The following is a 20,068-nucleotide window of genomic DNA, read 5'->3' on the forward strand; positions in this document are numbered from 1 at the left end:
ATTACAGGATCCAGAGAAGCTTTCAGGAGCTCTGATCAATGTGGCAAAGCACCTGGGCAACCTGAAGTTCAGAGTCTGGGAGAAGATGAAGGACTTGGTTCAATACAGTGAGTAGAATGCTGTCACACACACTCACACACTCACACACACACACACACACACACACACACACACACACACACACACACACACACACACACACACACACACACACACACACACACACACACACACACACACACACACACACACACACACACACACACACACACACACACACACACACACACACACACACACCTGGATAGGTGAGAGTGTCACATCCACACTGGACAGATACTACAGATGCTCTCTCTCTCTCTCTCTCTCTCTCTCTCTCTCTCTCTCTCTCTCTCTCTCTCTCTCTCTCTCTCTCTCTCTCTCTCTCTCTCTCTCTCTCTCTCTCTCTCTCTCTCCTCTATACACATAATTATCATGCACATTTTGGTCACACATAATGTGTGTTACCATAATTCACATCCCTAACACACACCACTCATCTAATGCGAGTGTTCCTCTCTGCAGCTCCTGTCACTCTGGATCCCAACACGGCATGTGATGCTCTCATCCTGTCTGAGGATCTGACCAGTGTGAGATGTGGTGATGAGAGACAGCAGCTTCCTGATAATCCAGAGAGATTTAACTGGGCTGTCCGTGTGCTGGGCTCTGAGGGCTTTAACTCAGGGACACACTGCTGGGATGTGGAGGTTGGGGAGAGTGATGAGTGGTTCCTGGGTGTGATGACAGAGTCTCTCCAGAGGAAAGGAGACATAGGCCGTATGAGTGGCCAGTGGGTAGTGGGGTGTGTTAATGGTAAATATGTAGCAGGAGCTCAACCTCGTGGGTATCACCTCACAGTGCAGCAGAGACCCCAGAGGATCAGAGTGCAGCTGGACTGGGACAGAGGAAAGCTGACATTCACTAACCCTGATAATAACACACACCTACACACCTTCACACACACTTTCACTGAGAGACTGTATCCATTCTTTGGGCTTTTCCCAAACACCTTTTTCAGGATCCTACCAGTGAAATGCTGTATCAGTCTGAATCCTCACAGTTAGAGATCATTCAGCCTCTGTGTTACCATGGATGACTACAACACAGAACACTGATAGTAGAACATTTCCAAAGGAGGTTTTAGGAAATCTGAGGCCCTGGACAAAGAACAATTTTGAGGCCCTCCCATGATTTGTAATTGCCAGAAAGCGAATGCTGTAATGCAAGGATGAGGCCCCTGATTGGACAAGGCCCTGGGTAATTGCCTGACCTTGCTCGATGCAAACACCGCCTATGAACTTCTATAACTAGAAATGAATTATATTAATGATATAATATGTGAAGATTAACCATAGGTGTAGTGATGAGTTTCATTTAAATCACAGCTTCATTTGAGTGAAATGAAATCATAGGACAGTGGTCATAAAACCACAAGCGTCACCTAACAAAGGGCTGGGGAGAAGGCCTGTGCCCACCCACTTGTCAAGCCCACCCAATCAGAAGATTGTTTTGATTGATTGACAGCTTTAATAAGTGACTCACTGTGTATGTTTTGGTTTAGGTTACCTGTTTTATTCTTGTCCCCCCATGTTATGATATCTGGCTCATATCTGGTCTATGCCATCTATTAGTTAAGAATTACATCTTCAGGTACACAGAAGCACACTCAACATGAAAACAAGATTTCTGTCACAGCTTCCATTGAGGGAACAAATGACTATAAATTAAAAGGATACAAATCTATTATTTTGTCTGTAGTTTCCAGATCATGTATTAAAAAATAAATGAAAGCAAAAATCTAAAAAAAGTGCTATTCAGATCTACAGTGTTCAGAGTTGTGTGTCACTCATTTACAGTCTCATTCTCTAATATAGCAAGCAAGGTGTATAGTATCGTGTGTGTGTGTGTGTGTGTCGTGCGTGCGTGCGTGCGTGCGTGCGTGCGTGCGTGTGTGTGTGTGTGTGTGTGTGTGTGCAGAGCCGCTGACAGCTTTGTCCGGGCCCAGGACAAACTCATTTGAAAGGGCCCCCAGCCCAATAGATTCAATGTAATATGACATGCCCCCTCTCTCCCTGGGCCCGGGACAACTGTCTCCCTTGTCCCCCTTGGCACCCCTGTGTGTGTGTGTGTGTGTGTGTGTGTGTGTGTGTGTGTGTGTGTGTGTGTGTGTGTGTGTGTGTGTGTGTGTGTGTGTGTGTGTGTGTGTGTGTGTGTGTGTGTGTGTGTGTGTGTGTGTGTGTGTGTGTGTGTGTGTGTGTGTGTGTGTGTGTGCAATGCATGTATGCTGCTTGTGCATGCATGCTGTTGTTTGTGTGTAGTATTTTACATGAGGAGTTTCAACCTTGATGGTGTTTTAGTCCGAATACGATGTGTTGTTACTGTGTGAGACTGCCAGTGAGAGTGTGCTGAGATGTGTTCTAGTGTGATGTGATGTCTTGTTATAGTGTGAGTAGAGAGTGCCAGTGAGAGTGTGCTGAGATGTGTTCTAGTGTGATGTGATGTCTTGTTATGGTGTGAGTAGACAGGGCCAGTGAGGGTGCCAGTGTGTGTTGATGTCAGTGGAATTGTCATTGTGTGAGTAGAGAGTGTGTTGAGGTGTATGTCAGTGATGTGTTGTTAGTTTGTGTGTGTGTGTGTGTGTGTGTGTGTGTGTGGTGTGTGTGTGTGTGTGTGTGTGTGTGTGTGTGTGTGTGTGTGTGTGTGTGTGTGTGTGTGTGTGTGTGTGTGTGTGTGTGTGTGTTTGTGTTCACTGGCATTGCGCTGCTAACACACACATGCAAACATGCACGCACGCACACACGCGCACAAACTTTTTGTGTGTTGAGGTGTATGGCAGTGTGATGTTGTTATTGTGTGTGTGTGTTCAGGGCTGGACTGGGGGGAGAAATAGGGCCTGGGCACTTTTGGCTAGCGGCAGGGCCGGATTAAGACGACCCGGGGCCCCTGGGCTACAGGTTGCTGTGAGGCCCCCTGGAAGGCAAATTTTGGGACACATTTACATAGACAGTGTCATAATTACAAGCTAGTAAGGGTAACATGTCTAACAAGTGTACTCAACATGACGGATGAATTTTTCAATATTGCGTCCTTGTCACAATTTTCCACTTTTGGCCAATCAGGGGCCCCCTGGCAGTTGGGGGCCCCTAGGCTGTAGCCATATCTAGCCTGTGCGTTAATCCGGCCCTGGCTAGCAGCACAGAACTGACTCACCGGTGGGCCCCTATTTTCAGAAATGTTCCAGAAATTGGTTAAGAATTATTTTTTTCTAAAAATAGGGGGTGCGGGGCCCACGGGGAAATACCCGCTATGCCAGATGGCCAGTCCAGCCCTGTGTGTGTTGATTGTGTGAGTGTGTGTTAAGGTGTATGACTGTGGGCAGGTGTGCATGGAACCCCTCTCAACAGCTGCCAACGCTACTAGAGGCACAGCGAGACATCATGTGATGCTCCTCCATTCCCCTTGCAGGCTATCACTGGCATTGCATTGGTAAACACACACACACACACACACACACACACACACACACACACACACACACACACACACACACACACACACACACACACACACACACACACACACACACACACACACACACACACACACAGTCAGCTGTCCTGGAATATTACCAGTGAATCCTGTCTCAGGCAGCACCTGTGTTACAAGGATGCTGCCACTCACCATACTGACAGGAGCACTGTGTGTGTGTGTGTGTGTGTGTGTGTGTGTGTGTGTTTGTGTGTGTGTGTGTGTGTGTGTGTGTGTGTGTGTGTGTGTGTGTGTGTGTTTGTGTGTGTGTGTGTGTGTGTGTGTGTGTGTGTGTGTGTCTGTGTGTCTGTGTGTCTGTATGTGTGCGTCTGTGTGTGTGTGTGTGTGTGTGTGTGTGTGTGATCAATCACTGGGAAACATTTGCTCCTGACTGCTTCATATATTTCTTTACACACATTTTGTTTTTATTCTTAGTTTGTGTATCTGTTTGGTTGGTTGGTTTTTAGTTTTTAACTTTGGCATGATCTACGGTGATTTAGGGAGGGTATATCACCTCAGAGGAAGTTACATTCTGAGGTTTTAAACAGACCAATCAGCATCCTCCTCCTGCAGACCCTCTGCTTCCTTTGAGAATGAGGAAGTTAAGACTGGGGCACCTGAAGACGACGGCTACTTTCTCACTTGACGACACTTCACAAAACACTCTGGTGTACTTTTTATGTCACTTTTGCTGAAACCGAAAAAAGATATATAGGTTGTGACTGATTGTGGAAACGTTGGGGATGTCGAAATCATTGTATCTTTAGATTTAAGAAATAATTGCAGTTGATTAGTCTGCCCAGCTGAAAGTGAAAGGAAATATGTAGGATATACGAGGTGTGCCAGAACTAGTATTTCGTGAGTACTCGTAAATTGGTTAATCATTTTCTGTTTCAGTTTTTACAGGAGACAATGGCATCAAAGCTAGAGGAGGATCTTACCTGTGCTTTGTGCTGTGACATCTACAAGGATCCTGTCATAATGACGTGTGCTCACAGTGTGTGTAAGGCGTGTCTGCAGCAGTTTTGGGAGATCAAAGGATCCAGAGAATGTCCCTGCTGCAGGAGGAAATGCTCAAGATCAGCATATCCACCCAACCTTGCGTTAAGGGACCTGTGTGAGACATTCTTACAGGAAGGGTCTGAGGTGCTCTGTCATCTGCACAGTGAGAAACTCAAGCTCTTCTGTCTGGAGGATAAACAGCCTGTTTGTCTGGTGTGCAGAGACTCAAAGACACACTCAGGTCACAAGTTCCAACCAATAGATGAAGCAGCACTTGATGGCAAGGTAAGTTATTTTATCTTAATTTTATCTTTTAACTGTACAAGTAAAGGATGATCGTTGCCCCCCTCAGCCAGACTGTGTGAATATTGTCTGAAGTTGCAAGTTGAAGTTGAAGTGTGTGTGTCTGTGTGTGTGTGTGTGTGTGTGTGTGTGTGTGTGTGTGTGTGTGTGTGTGTGTGTGTGTGTGTGTGTGTGTGTGTGTGTGTGTGTGTGTGTGTGTGTGTGTGTGTGTGTGTGTGTGTGTGTGTGTGTGTGTCGGTGTGCCGGTGTGCCAGTGTGTCTGTCTGTCTCTGTGTGTGTGTGTGGTAACAATTCACAAAGATTTCCTGAGTTTTTGTGTGCAAAACACTATACTGACACCAGTGATCTGGTTGCAACAATACTGCATTGCATTACGGACTAATGTGATTCGCGTCCATAGGAGGAGCTGAAGACTGCACTGCAGCCACTACAGAAGAAGCTGAAATCATTTGAAGAAGTGAAGCTCATCTGGGATAAAACGGCTCAACACGACAAAGTGACAGAGACATAAGTAGAGTTAAGATTATAGACTAAAAAATGAAAATTATTGTCCCAAGATTATTTGTTCATGAAAGTAAAATATGTAATGTTCCTTCCTATATGGCGTTGTTGTCATCAAAAGAGAAGTATGACAAAGGTCTGTGGGACTTAGTATGTCATGTAGAGTGATGGTATGCGGTTATTTATGAAGTAATTGAAAATAAAGTATTAATTGTTCACACATACAGTATGGTCCCATTGGATTTAGTGTTAAATTAAATTGAATGTTGAATTACAGAGTTGAATTTACATGGTCCGTGTTGTTTCACAGTGCTTAATCAACACTCATGGAGTTAAAATTGATCCCTCACAGTGAATTGCACCATATGTGCTCAGCCTTGTTTGTGTCTTCATTTATTTGTCACTTAGTCACTCCTGTATTGATTGATCTGTGTTCTGGTCGTGCTGAATAACACATCTACTTAATATAACACAAACACAAATATACCTGTAACTCCATCCAGACTCAGGTCCTCAGCACAGAGAAGCAGATCAAGCAGGAGTTTGATAAGCTTCACCAGTTTCTACGATATCAAGAGGCAGCCAGGATAGCTGCACTGAGGAAGGAAGAGGGGAGGAAGAGACAGATAATGAAGGAGAAGATTGACAAGATGAGCAGAGAGATTTCATCTCTTTCAGACACAATCAGAGCCATAGAGGAGGAGATGAAAGCTGATGATGTCACATTCCTGCAGGTAATATTTATTGTCTTTTAAACAAGGCATATTAGAATGTAAATTCTGATCTTGACCTCTAAACCAGGAGAATGAGGAAGTGTCTGGCTTTTCCATTTCTATGGAGTTGCTCATACCACCCCCACACCACTATTACTCACAACACACTTGGATTTATGGAACTAGGTGCAGCCAGTTGTGGCAATTGTAGCTACAGTGTACATTCAGTGGAATACATGTTGCCTTAAAAATATGTTCATTCAATTAACTTAATTGTTAAATGTAAAAAAGAAATCAGTGGATACATGTGTTGTTAAAAATGTTAAATGTAAATTGTAAAAAATAAATAATTAATAATAATCGTACGTTCACCTTCATAACAATGGAGACAGATTCTCAAGGTCGACCAAAACAAACACATCATGTATATTCTCAGTCACCCAATACAAACAATTATATTAACTCCATAAAATATTTTACTTTGCAGAACTGCAAGAGCACTGCCAAAAGGTGAGTGATGTCAACAAAATACAAAGATGAGGAAGGATTTAAATTTTGTCAAGTGTGAAAGTGTACCATGTAGTGTCTTTCAGAACTGTGTTGTTCATCGGTTGGAGAGCAAGGACTGTGTGTGTGTGTGTGTGTGTGTGCGTGTGTGTGTGTGTGTGCGTGTGTGTGTGTGTGTGTGTGTGTGTGTGTGTGTGTGTGTGTGTGTGTGTGTGTGTGTGTGTGTGTGTGTGTGTGTGTGTGTGTGTGTGTGTGTGTCTGTGTGTCTGTGTGTGTCTGTGTGTGTGTGTGTGCAGGGCTCTAAATTAACTTTTTCCACCACCAGCCAATTTGGCTAGTGGACATTTTTTCTTACCAGCCAAATAGAAGTTCAACTAGCCATTTTTTTTAATCTCGCCAAAATAAACTATGCATTAGGCTAGTTATTTTTTTTCTAATTAAATGGTCATTTTGTCCAACTGTTTCTACAACACAGATACACTATAGGCCTGCATAGGCTACTATATGCCTACATAATAAGCATATTATAGGCTATATATTTTTTCATTATTTTTTAACTTCTGCTTTATTTTTTACTTTCATTACTTAGGCCTAATTAATTTGATTCGTTTTTGTTCAATTCCTCTGAAAACAGCTGAATCACATCACACAAGCCACTTTCATAACAGACCTTTAACATACAGTAACCAAGCACACAGCCAAACACTACAAAACCTCACATACGCACACCCCAAGGAAGGAGAAGAGATGAGAGGAAAAGGAGAGGAGAGAGGAGGAGCTCTTCTCTACCATGCGCAACAAAATGACAAGAAGCCTAGTTTAATTAAAAGTAAATGATATCTCGGGAATCTTCGCTTCCTTTGTTACTTCCACAGCTTCGTCGTTGGTTGCTTTTTTTTCTTTCCGATGGCGTGGGCTTTCCAACTTAGTTGCGCCAGGACTCTGAACATTTCAGAAGACAACTGAACTGACAGCTACGGTCACACTACTCTGACAGTCGGCTCTCCTCCTCTGCCCTGGTCGCTATTTCGTTCCACAACCACTCATTTTTAACGTCACTATTTACAATTACTACTAGCATTCACCAACACACAGAACCTTGCTCTAACCCCTGCCACATTCTCATCACTCGCACAAAACATAGTCTACAGAAGTAGCGCTATGCATAATCTGCGTAAATCCTGTTATTGAAACGGTCAGGGCCTCGCTGCTTCAAAAATGCAGCCTGTTAAAGCAAGGTTCATATAGTAATAATAGCAGTAGTGACGTTAAAAAGGTTGTAGCGAAAGCGACGAGAGCATAGGAGGAGAGCTGCCTGTCAGAATAGTGTGAGCGCAGCTTAGCTGACAGAAGGTTGGTCGTCTGAAATGTTTTCAATCCTGGCGCGCGCAACAGCATGGAGTTGACGCTCGATGCACTGGAAAGCCCACGGTGGGAGGCTACGTCGTGACGCTAGTGTCCGTGGGTAATGTAGGAAATCTCGCCGTATAACGTTCGTCAGAGCAGCGGTTTACCGTTCATAAGTTACTGTACTCGGGCGCTACTAGCCAAATTGGCGGGTAGGTATTTTTTTCTATTAGCCAAAATGAATTTTCACCCGTGTTTGGCGTGTTGGCGTGTGTTAATTTAGAGCCCTGTGTGTGTGTGTGTGTGTGTGTGTGTGTGTGTGTGTGTGTGTGTGTGTGTGTGTGTGTGTGTGTGTGTGTGTCTGTGTGCGTGCGTGCGTGCGTGCGTGCGTGCGTGCGTGCGTGCGTGTGCGTGTGCATGCGCGTGTGTGTGTTATTGACAATATGTGGTGAGTGTAGTATAGTGTAGTGTGTGAGTGTAGTGACATATGTACACAGGACCAAATTAATTCACATCGGCTAGATATTTTAAGTGTCAAGTGTGAAAGTATAGCATTGTTTTTTTTTTCAGTTGTCACCCTTTGTTGTTCATCGCTTGGTGAGCAAGGACTGGATTTGGGTGTGTCTGTGTGTGTGTAATTGTGGGGGAGCAGCGTCACTGACAATCTGTAGTGTAGTGTGACACGTGTATGAGAAGGCTACAGTGCCTACCACTGACCCGAATACAGGGATGCCGTGGTTATATACTTCACTGGTGCCTGTGTCTTGTGTGTGTGAGGGGGGGGTGTATAGCAGGGGGTTGTTGGAGTCAGTGTGTGTGTCATGTGTAGACTGTAGAGGCATAGTATGAGGAGGCAACCGCATCCGGTTTCTTGTCTGTGATTCTGAACCCAACAGCACAGCAGCACTGACTACTGAATGTTATTCCAGAGCCCAGTGCAAACTGCAGGATCCAGAGAGGCTTTCAGGAGCTCTGATCAATGTGGCAAAGCACCTGGGCAACCTGAAGTTCAGAGTCTGGGAGAAGATGCAGGAGATTGTTCAATACAGTGAGCACACACACACACACACACACACACACACACACACACACACACACACACACACACACACACACACACACACACACACACACACATACACACACACACACACACACACACACACACACACACACACACACACACACACACACACACACACACACACACACACACCAGTGACAGTCAATGTGGCAGGTAGATTTTCTAGTCACTCACAATTTCTATCACGTTTTCACCAGTTCATATTCAACCGTTCCAAACATTGTAATGCCAAGTAAGATCATTTTCTGATCAATTGTTTCAGGGGTCATACATTCAGTTATTGTGAAGCCAATAACTCTTTTCATTACCAATTTGCTTAAACCTCTGATGTTGGATGCTGCATATAATTCAGCATTAACCTGTGTGCCAGTAGAAAAAGGTTGACATATTTCACCTGCCAAAGGCCAAATTCACGCGTGCGTATTTCCATCCCTGACACACACACACACACACACACACACACACACACACACACACACACACACACACACACACACACACACACACACACACACACACACACACACACACACACACACACACACACACACACACATTTGTGTATTATGTTGTTTCCCCCTTTCCTGATTCCTGCCTTCTGCACTTTATGTCTTCATGTTGGCTGTAACAAGTTATGATGGTGACAATGAATTTTCCCTTTGGGGACAATAAAGGCTATCTATCTATCTTTCTATACCATTCACATCCTCATCCACTTCGCTCATGCCTCTGCTATGACCATCATTCTCACCCCTAACACATACGACTCAGTGTTCAGCTCATGTGTGTGTTCTTCCTCTCTGCAGCTCCTGTCACTCTGGATCCCAACACTGCAAGCCCAGTACTCATCCTGTCTGAGGATCTGACCAGTGTGAGATGGGGTGATGAGAGACAGTCACTTCCTGATAATCCAGAGAGATTTGATAAGTTTGGCATTGTGCTGGGCTCTGAGGGCTTTAACTCAGGGACACACTGCTGGGATGTGGAGATTTGGGGGAGTGATGATTGGCTCCTGGGTGTGATGACAGAGTCTCTCCAGAGGAAGGGGAACATTAGCCATATGAGTGGCCAGTGGCTAGTGTGGTGTGTTGATGGTAAATATGTAGCAGGGGCTCCACCTCATGAGGGTCATGCCCTCACAGTGCAGCAGAGACCCCAGAGGATCAGAGTGCAGCTGGACTGGGACAGAGGAGAGCTGACATTCACTAACCCTGATAATAACACACACCTACACACTTTCACACACGCCTTCACTGACAGAGTGTTTCCATTCTTTGGGCTTTTCCCAAACACCTCCTACAGGATCCTACCAGTGAAGTGCTGTATCAGTCTGAATCCTCACAGTTAGAGATCATTCAGCCTCTGTGTTACCATGGATGACTACAACACAGAACACTGATAGTAGAACATTTCCAATGGAGGTTTTAGAAAATCTGAGGCCCTGGACAAAGAACAATTTTGAGGTCCTCCCATGATTTGTAATTGCAGGGAAACGAATGCTGTAATGCAAGGATGAGGCCCCTGATTGGACAAGGCCCTGGGTAATTGCCTGACCTTGCTCGATGCAAATACCGCCTATGAACTTCTATAACTAGAAATTCATTATATTAATGATATAATATGTGAAGATTAACCATAAGTGTAGTGATGAGTTTCATTTAAATCACAGCTTCATTGGAATGAAATGAAATCATAGGACAGTGGTCATAAAACCACAAGCGTCACCTAACAAAGGGCTGGGGAGAAGGCCTGTGCCCACCCACTTGTTGAGCCCACCCAATCAGAAGATTGTTTTGATTGATTGACAGCTTTAATAAATGACTCACTGTGTATGTTTTGGTTTAGGCTCCCTGTTTTATTCTTGTCCCCCCATGTTATGATATCTGGCTCATATCTGGTCTATGCCATCTATTAGTTAAGAATTACATCTTCAGGTACACAGAAGCACACTCAAAATGAAAACAAGATTTCTGTCACAGCTTCCATTGAGGGAACAAATGACTATAAATTAAAAGGATACAAATCTATTATTTTGTCTGTAGTTTCCAGATCATGTATTAAAAAATAAATAAAAGCAAAAATCTAATAAAAGTGCTATTCAGATCTACAGTGTTCAGAGTTCTGTGTCGCTCATTTACAGTCTCATTCTCTAATACAGCAAGCAAGGTGTATAGTATCATTGTGCGTGTGTGTGTGTGTGTGTGTGTGTGTGTGTGTGTGTGTGTGTGTGTGTGTGTGTGTGTGTGTGTGTGTGTGTGTGTGTGTGTGTGTGTGTGTGTGTGTGTGTGTGTGTGTGTGTGTGTGTGTGTGCGTGCGTGCGTGCGTGCGTGCGTGCGTGCGTGCGTGCGTGTGTGCAGAGCCGCTGACAGCTTTGTCCGGGCCCAGGACAAACTCATTTGAAAGGGCCCCCAGCCCAATAGATTCAATGTAATATGACATGCCCCTCTGGGCCGGGACAACTGTCTCCCTTGTCCCCCTTGGCACCCGTGTGTGTGTGTGTGTGTGTGTGTGTGTGTGTGTGTGTGTGTGTGTGTGTGTGTGTGTGTGTGTGTGTGTGTGTGTGTGTGTGTGTGTGTGTGTGTGTGTGTGTGTGTGTGTGTGTGTGTGTGTGTCTGCAATGCATGTATGCTGCTTGTGCTTGTGCTTTGTGTGTAGTATTTTACATCAGGAGTTTCAACCTTGATGGTGTTTTAGTCCGAATACGATGTGTTGTTACTGCGTGAGACTGCCAGTGAGATTGTCCTGAGGTGTGTTCTAGTGTGATGTGATGTCTTGTCATGGTGTGAGTAGACAGGGCCAGTGAGACTGTCCTGAGGTGTGTTCTAGTGTGATGTGATGTCTTGTTATGGTGTGAGTAGACAGTGCCAGTGAGAGTGTGCTGAGATGTGTTCTAGTGTGATGTGATGTCTTGTTATAGTGTGAGTAGAGAGTGCCAGTGAGAGTGTGCTGAGATGTGTTCTAGTGTGATGTGATGTCTTGTTATGGTGTGAGTAGATAGTGACAGTGAGAGTGTACTGAGGTGTGTTCTAGTGTGATGTGATGTCTTGTTATAGTGTGAGTAGACAGGGCCAGTGAGATTGCCGGTGTGTGTTGATGTCAGTGGAATTGTCATTGTGTGAGTAGAGAGTGTGTTGAGGTGTATGTCAGTGATGTGTTGTTAGTGTGTGTGTGTGTGTGTGTGTGTGTGTGTGTGTGTGTGTGTGTGTGTGTGTGTGTGTGTGTGTGTGTGTGTGTGTGTGTGTGTGTGTGTGTGTGTTCACTGGCATTGCACTGCTAACACACACATGCAAACACGCACGCACACACGCACACAAACGTTTTGTGTGTTGAGGTGTATGGCAGTGTTGTTGTTATTGTGTGTGTGTGTTCAGGGCTGAACTGGGGGGAGAAATAGGGCATGGGCACTTTTGGCTCGTGGCAGGGCCGGCTTATGACGACCCGGGGCCCCTGGGCTAGAGGTTGCTGTGAGGCCCCCTGGAAGGCAAATTTCGGGACACATTTACATAGACAGTGTCATAATTACAAGCTAGTAAGGGTAACATGTCTAACAAGTGTACTCAACATAACGGATTAATTTTTCAATATTGGGTCCTTGTCACAATTTTCCACTTTTGGCCAATCAGGGGCCCCCTGGCAGTTGGGGGCCCCTAGGCTGCAGCCATATCTAGCCTGTGCGTTAATCCGGCCCTGGCTAGCAGCACAGAACTGACTCACCGGTGGGCCCCCGCACCCTCGTGGGCCCCTATTTTCAGAAATGTTCCAGAAATTGGTTAAGAATTATTTTTTTCTAAAAATAGGGGGTGCGGGGCCCACGGGGAAATACCCGCTATGCCAGATGGCCAGTCCAGCCCTGTGTGTGTTGATTGTGTGAGTGTGTGTTAAGGTGTATGACTGTGGGCAGGAGTGCATGGAACCCCTCTCAACAGCTGCCAACGCTACTAGAAGCAAAGCAAGACATCATGTGATGCTCCTCCATTCCCCCTGCAGGCTATCACTGGCATTGCATTGGTTAACACACACACACACACGCACACACACACACACACACACACACACTCACACACACACACACACACACACACACACACACACACACACACACACACACACACACACACACACACACACACACACACAGTCACATAGTCTTTAAATACTTGGAGCTGTCCTGGAATATTACCAGTGAAGTCTGTCTCAGTAGTCATGGAGGTCAAGCAGCACCTGTGTTACAAGGATGCTGCCACTCATCATACTGACAGGAGCAGTGTGTGTGTGTGTGTGTGTGTGTGTGTGTGTGTGTGTGTGTGTGTGTGTGTGTGTGTGTGTGTGTGATCAATCACTGGGAAACATTTGCTCCTGACTGCTTCATATATTTCTTTACACACATTTTGTTTTTATTCTTAATTTGTGTATCTGTTTGGTTGGTTGGTTTTTAGTTTTTAACTTTGGCATGATCTACGGTGATTTAGGGAGGGTATATCGCCTCAGAGGAAGTTTCTTTCTGAGGTTTTAAACAGACCAATCAGCATCCTCCTCCTGCAGACCCTCTGCTTCCTTTGAGAATGAGGAAGTTAAGGCAGGGGCACCTGAAGACGACGGCTACTCTCTCACTTGACGACACTTCACAAAACACTCTGGTATACTTTTTATGTCACTTTTGCTGAAACCGAAAAAAGATATATAGGTTGTGACTGATTGTGGAAACGTTGGGGATGTCGAAATCATTGTATCTTTAGATTTAAGAAATAATTGCAGTTGATTAGTCTGCCCAGCTGAAAGTGAAAGGAAATATGTAGGATATACGAGGTGTGCCAGAACTAGTATTTCGTGAGTACTCGTGAATTGGTTTAAATTAAAATAGGGAAATCATTTTTTGTTTCAGTTTTTACAGGAGACAATGACATCAAAGCTAGAAGAGGACCTCACCTGTGCAGTCTGCCATGACATCTACAAGGATCCTGTCATAATGACGTGTGCTCATAGTGTGTGTAAGGCCTGTCTGCATCAGTTCTGGCAGAGCAAAGGATCCAGAGAATGCCCCTACTGCAGGAGGAAATGCTCAAGATCAGCATACCCACCCAACATTGCGTTAAGGAACCTGTGTGAGACATTCTTAAAGGAGAGCAGTCAGAGAGCTTCAGCAGGGTCTGAGGTGCTCTGCAGTCTGCACAGTGAGAAACTCAAGCTCTTCTGTCTGGAGGATAAACAGCCTGTGTGTGTGGTGTGTCGAGACTCTAGGAAACATAAAAATCACAACTTCAGTCCCATAGATGAAGCAGCAGAAGAGCGCAAGGTGAGAATTATTTTATTGATAGCTTTACAGCCTATTCATTGATATACAGTACAACCGATGAACTAAGAACATAAATTGCTATTTATACAGTAATATAAAAGCTTAGTATTTTTCACTCCTCCTCACATAAAAATACTGCATGTATGAATATTGTCTGTATAGTTGCAGTGCTTTAGCACTAGACGGCACTGTTGAGTCTCTGAAATCTGTCTTTGTAGTATTGGCCTTTTGTAGTGTTGGGCATTACAACATGTACATTATTAATGGTGTGTATGTGCAGTCTCTGCTGCCATGCCCTTGCTCTGAGTCATAGTCCCTTACCAGACACCGTCCCGACATTGGGACGTTAATGTTCACTGAAAAACGTATACCATACGCCACTATGACAGTGCACAGCGCCTGTAGTGATACTGTATATTACGACTTGGTCATCTCCAGCCAGGTAACAGCTGATTTATAACAGGGGTAGTGTCTTAAGGGGTTAAGAAAGCGTGACCTAGATGTATGTGTGTGTGCACACACGTGGTGTGTGCATGTTTGCAAACAAAACGATTTGTGAAGAGGTTTGAGAAAATGCTCTAACCACCTGGCATGGTCCTTATTGTGTGAGCTGTTAGTTAAGTGATTAGAGCATGAAAATAGCCCAATCATTCCCATTCTATAGGAGGAGCTGAAGACTGCACTGCAGCCACTACAGAAGGAGCTGGAATCATTTGAAGAGGTGCAGCTCATCTGGGATGAAACGGCAGAACACATCAAGGTGCAGAAGTTTTGCCCAGTCACACAAAATTAAATGTAAATATTGACATAAGACACAGGCTACTTTATGTAACCCAATTGATTATTAAATTAGGCAAAGATGATGTGATGTTGCTGCAATCAAATGTTTGACATTGTCTTCAACAACAAAGTCTTTGGTATTACGTGTTGTGTAGATTGCAGCTACATGGCAATATTTTGCCAGCAACATTATAATTTGCTCTGGATTAACTGATGGAATGGTTAGAAAAACATTATTCTGCTCCAAGCTCTGAGCCAAGTTCTCATTATAAATGTGCTATAGTGATAAACAGCCCAAATACAACAGTATTACAGTATACAGCATTTTTGCTTTTGCAATTGAATGATTAAAAAAATGTCTGCAGCTGATCCAAATTCTAAAGGCATTACAGTGATAAACAGTTCAAACAATACCATACAATATTGTTGCCCAGAAATATTACTCAAAAGTTGTCCTGTGTATCATAGTGATAGTCTATATTCTGCCTTACCTGTGAGTTGTGTTGAATAACATTTCCTGAATGTAACACAAACACACCATTGGCTTCCAGACTCTAGGGTTAGGGTTAGGGTTAGGGTTAGGGTTAGGACAGCACTGCAGCCACTACAGAAGAAGCTGAAATCATTTGAAGAGGTTAGATCATCAAGGCGAGAGAATAATTATTCTATTTTTTAATTGTTTAATTTTTTCACGTTAGATAAAAGGAGAGCCATATCATGTTGGAGTTGAATGGTCTGTATTCTACCTTTCCTGTTATGTTTAATGACACACAAACTGAATGTAACACAAACAACATTGGCCTCCTCCAGACTCAGGTTCTCAACACAGAGACGCAGATCAAGCAGGAGTTTGAGAAGCTTCACCAGTTTCTACGAGATGAAGAGGCAGCCAGGATAGCTGCACTGAGGGAGGAAGAGGAGCAGAAGAGTCAGATGATGAAGGAGAAGATTGAGAAGATGAGCAGAGAGATCTCATCTCTTTCAGACACAATCAGAGCCATAGAGGAGGAGATGGAAGCTGATGATGTCACATTCCTGCAGGTAATATTTATTGTCTTTTAAACAGGCATATTAGAACGAAAATTCTGATCTGGACCTCTAAACCAGGAGAATGAGGAAGTGTCTGGCTTTTTCATTTCTATGGAGCTGCTTAGATACCACACCCACACCACTATTACTCACAACACACTTGGATGGATGGAACTGAACAACCAGTAGTTGCAATTGCCGTTACAATCAGCGGAATACATGTTGTCTTAAAAAAAGTTAATTGTTAAATGTAAAACATAGTGGAACACATCTTTTGTTAAATGTCAAATGTAAAATGTTAAAAAGTAGCCTGCATTTTTTATCATCATTTATTTTTCCTTTTCCATTGTTCACCTTCATAGCAATAGAGACAGCTTCTCAAGGTCGACCAAAATAAATGTACGTGTATCGAACCCAATACAAACAATTATATTAACTCCATAACATTATTTTACTTTGCAGAACTACAAGAGCACTGCCAAAAGGTGAGTGATGTAAACAAAATACAAAGACAAGGATTTTATTTGTCAAGTTAAAGTATACCATGTAGTGCTTTTTTCAGTTGGGTCATTTCACGTGAAATCAGACACTTTGGGACCCGACCGACACAGATTTCAAGCATACTTGCTGTGCCTGTTTAGTAGCAAGGTAGCACCCCAGAACTGCTTGTGTGTGAATCTGACACCAATATTAAGGGAGAAACAGACTAGCAAAGGTTTACATATGAGGGTAGGACACTATGTGTGTAATTTGTAGAGCCAGAAATGAGCTTTCAAACAACACCTCAGACATCTTTTTGTGACTTACCCTGACTGATATAATCAAGGCTGAATGTATAGTGTCCTACTCTCATATGTAAACTATTGCTAGTCTGTTTCTCCCTTAATATTGGTGTCAGATTCACACAAATGCAGTTCTGGGGTGCTACCTTGCTACTAAATAGGCACAGCAAGTATAATTGAATTCTGTGTCGGTCGGGTCCCAAAGTATCTGATTTCATGTGAAAGGACCCAGTTGTCACCTTGTGCTGTTCATCGGTTGGAGAGCAAGACTGTGTGTGTGTGTGTGTGTGTGTGTGTGTGTGTGTGTGTGTGTGTGTGTGTGTGTGTGTGTGTGTGTGTGTGTGTGTGTGTGTGTGTGTGTGTGTGTGTGTTATTGACAATATGAGGTGAGTAGAGAATAGTGTAGTGACATATGTAAATAGGGCTGAAGTGAGAGAGTTTTTCAATTGTCACCCTTTGTTGTTCATCCTTTGGTGAGCAGGGACTGGATTTGTGTGTGTCTGTGTGTGTGTGATGGTGGGGGAGCAGCATCACTGACTGTAGTATGGGTAGTGTGACACATGTATGAGAAAGCTACGGTGCCTTAGAGGACACGCACTGTCAGCGGGGGGTAGCAGCAGATGAAGTTCCCAAACAGCCACCACGCCCCCTCTTTTAGCACTGAGAAGACGCCTTGCCACAAACAAAGTATATTTCTCTCAGGCTGAAATGTTCGCGATCTGGCGCTGCCCCCCTGCTGACAGTATGTGTCCCCCAACTGAAGGAGGAGTCTAAACCAGGCTTACCACTGACCCGAATACAGGGATGCCGTGGTTATATAGGCTACTTCACTGGTGCCTAGATGTCTCTCCTGTGTGTGTGTGTGTGTGTGTGGGTAGGGGGCTGTAGTGTATAGCAGGGGGTTGTTGGAGTGTGTGTGTCATGTGTAGACTGTAGAGGCATAGTATGAGGAGGCTACTGTGTATCCTGCTTCTTGTCTGTGGTTCTGAACCCAAACCCACAGCAGCACTGACTCCTGGATGTTATTCCAGAGCACAGTGCACACTGCAGGATCCAGAGAAGCTTTCAGGAGCTCTGATCAATGTGGCAAAGCACCTGGGCAACCTGAAGTTCAGAGTCTGGCAGAAGATGAAGGACTTGGTTCAATACAGTGAGTAGAATGCTGTCACACACACACACACACACACACACACACACACACACACACACACACACACACACTCACTCACTCACTCACTCACTCACTCACTCACTCACTCACTCACTCACTCACTCACTCACTCACTCACTCTCTCTCTCTCTCTCTCTCTCTCTCTTCTCTCTCTCTCTCTCTCTCTCTCTCTCTCTCTCTCTCTCTCTCTCTCTCTCTCTCTCTCTCTCTCTCTCCTCTATACACATAATTATCATGCACATTTTGGTCACACATCCCTAACACACACCACTCATCTAATGTGAGTGTTCCTCTCTGCAGCTCCTGTCACTCTGGATCCCAACACTGCATGTGATATTCTCATCCTGTCTGAGGATCTGAACAGTGTGAGACGTGGTGGTGAGATACAGCAGCTTCCTGATAATCCAGAGAGATTTGACTTGGCTGTCCGTGTGCTGGGCTCTGAGGGCTTTAACTCAGGGACACACTGCTGGGATGTGGAGGTTGGGGAGAGTAATGATTGGGAACTGGGTGTGATGACAGAGTCTCTCCAGAGGAAGGGCAGTATTATCAATATGAGTGGCCAGTGGCTAGTGTGGTATGTCAATGGTGAATATGCAGCAGGGGCTCCACCTCATAAGTATCGTGACCTCACAGTGCAGCAGAGACCCCAGAGGATCAGAGTGCAGCTGGACTGGGACAGAGGAGAGCTGACATTCACTGACCCTGATAATAACACACACCTACACACCTTCACACACACTTTCACTGAGAGAGTGTTTCCATTCTTTGGGGCTTTCCCAAACACCTTTTTCAGGATCCTACCAGTGAAATGTTGTATCAGTATGAATCCTCACAGTTAGAGATCATTCAACCTCTGTGTTACAATGGATGACTACAACACAGAACACTGATAGTAGAACATTTCCAATGGAGGTTTTAGAAAATCTGAGGCCCTGGACAAAGAACAATTTTGAGGCCCTCCCATGATTTGTAATTGCAGGAAACGAATGCTGTAATGCAAGGATGAGGCCCCTGATTGGACAAGGCCCTGGGTAATTGCCTGACCTTGCTCGATGCAAACACTGCCTATGAACTTCTATAACTAGAAATTCATTATATTAATGGTATAATATGTGAAGACTAACCATAGGTGTAGTGATGAGTTTCATTTAAATCACAGCTTCATTTGAGTGAAATGAAATCATGGGACAGTGGTCATAAAACCACAAGCGTCACCTAACAAAGGGCTGGGGAGAAGGCCTGTACCCACCCACTTGTCGAGCCCACCCAATCAGAAGATTGTTTTGATTGATTGACAGCTTTAATAAGTGACTCACTGTGTATGTTTTGGTTTAGGTTACCTGTTTTATTCTTGTCCCCCCATGTTATGATATCTGGCTCATACCTGGTCTATGCCATCTATTAGTTAAGAATTACATCTTCAGGTACACAGAAGCACACTCAAAATGAAAACAAGATTTCTGTCACAGCTTCCATTGAGGGAACAAATGACTATAAATTAAAAGGATACAAATCTATTATTTTGTCTGTAGTTTCCAGATCATGTATTAAAAAATAAATGAAAGCAAAAATCTAAAAAAAGTGCTATTCAGATCTACAGTGTTCAGAGTTGTGTGTCACTCATTTACAGTCTCATTCTCTAATATAGCAAGCAAGGTGTATAGTATCATTGTGTGTGTGTGTGTGTGTGTGTGTGTGTGTGTGTGCGTGCGTGCGTGCGTGCGTGCGTGCGCGCGTGCGTGCGCGCGTGCGTGTGCAGAGCCGTTGACAGCTTTGTCCAGGCCCAGGACAAACTCATTTCAAAGGGCCCCCAGCCCAATAGATTCAATGTAATATGACATGCCCCCTCTCTCCCTGGGCCCGGGACAACTGTCTCCCTTGTCCCCCTTGGCACCCCTGTGTGTGTGTGTGTGTGTGTGTGTGTGTGTGTGTGTGTGTGTGTGTGTGTGTGTGTGTGTGTGTGTGTGTGTGTGTGTGTGTGTGTGT

At 44.3% G+C, this 20,068-nt stretch overlaps 2 protein-coding genes across 2 annotated transcripts; both read left to right on the plus strand.

The window, feature by feature from the left end:
- The first annotated feature begins 4,548 nt into the window (after positions 1 to 4,548).
- LOC134460551 (E3 ubiquitin-protein ligase TRIM35-like) lies at positions 4,549 to 12,059 on the plus strand. Its single transcript, XM_063212931.1, has 7 exons — positions 4,549 to 4,854; positions 5,273 to 5,368; positions 5,877 to 6,103; positions 8,837 to 8,988; positions 9,831 to 10,367; positions 11,883 to 11,891; positions 12,019 to 12,059. Exons 1-7 carry the CDS (start codon positions 4,549 to 4,551, stop codon positions 12,057 to 12,059), a joined length of 1,368 nt encoding a protein of 455 aa, XP_063069001.1.
- Positions 12,060 to 13,921: 1,862 nt separating this feature from the next.
- On the plus strand, positions 13,922 to 19,675 carry LOC134461165 (zinc-binding protein A33-like). Its single transcript, XM_063213928.1, has 6 exons — positions 13,922 to 14,317; positions 14,982 to 15,077; positions 15,908 to 16,138; positions 16,589 to 16,611; positions 17,940 to 18,058; positions 18,380 to 19,675. The coding sequence occupies exons 1-6, from the start codon at positions 13,922 to 13,924 to the stop codon at positions 18,919 to 18,921; spliced, it is 1,407 nt and encodes a 468-aa protein (XP_063069998.1). The 3' UTR covers positions 18,922 to 19,675.
- The last annotated feature ends 393 nt before the right edge of the window (positions 19,676 to 20,068 follow it).

The sequence above is a fragment of the Engraulis encrasicolus genome, chromosome 13, assembly GCF_034702125.1.
Source record: "Engraulis encrasicolus isolate BLACKSEA-1 chromosome 13, IST_EnEncr_1.0, whole genome shotgun sequence".
NCBI lineage: Eukaryota > Metazoa > Chordata > Actinopteri > Clupeiformes > Engraulidae > Engraulis > Engraulis encrasicolus.

Excerpts from the sequence above, each read along its gene's own strand:
- LOC134460551 (XM_063212931.1), top strand. The coding sequence starts at position 4,549 with ATGACGTGTGCTCACAGTGTGTGTAAGGCGTGTCTGCAGCAGTTTTGG. Across the intron at positions 6,104-8,836 it reads GCTGATGATGTCACATTCCT|CACAGCAGCACTGACTACTG; the intron begins GCAGGTAATATT and ends TGAACCCAACAG. Across the intron at positions 8,989-9,830 it reads GCAGGAGATTGTTCAATACA|CTCCTGTCACTCTGGATCCC; the intron begins GTGAGCACACAC and ends TCCTCTCTGCAG.
- LOC134461165 (XM_063213928.1), top strand. The coding sequence starts at position 13,922 with ATGACATCAAAGCTAGAAGAGGACCTCACCTGTGCAGTCTGCCATGAC. Across the intron at positions 15,078-15,907 it reads AAACGGCAGAACACATCAAG|ACTCAGGTTCTCAACACAGA; the intron begins GTGCAGAAGTTT and ends GGCCTCCTCCAG. Across the intron at positions 16,612-17,939 it reads TACAAGAGCACTGCCAAAAG|AGCACAGTGCACACTGCAGG; the intron begins GTGAGTGATGTA and ends ATGTTATTCCAG.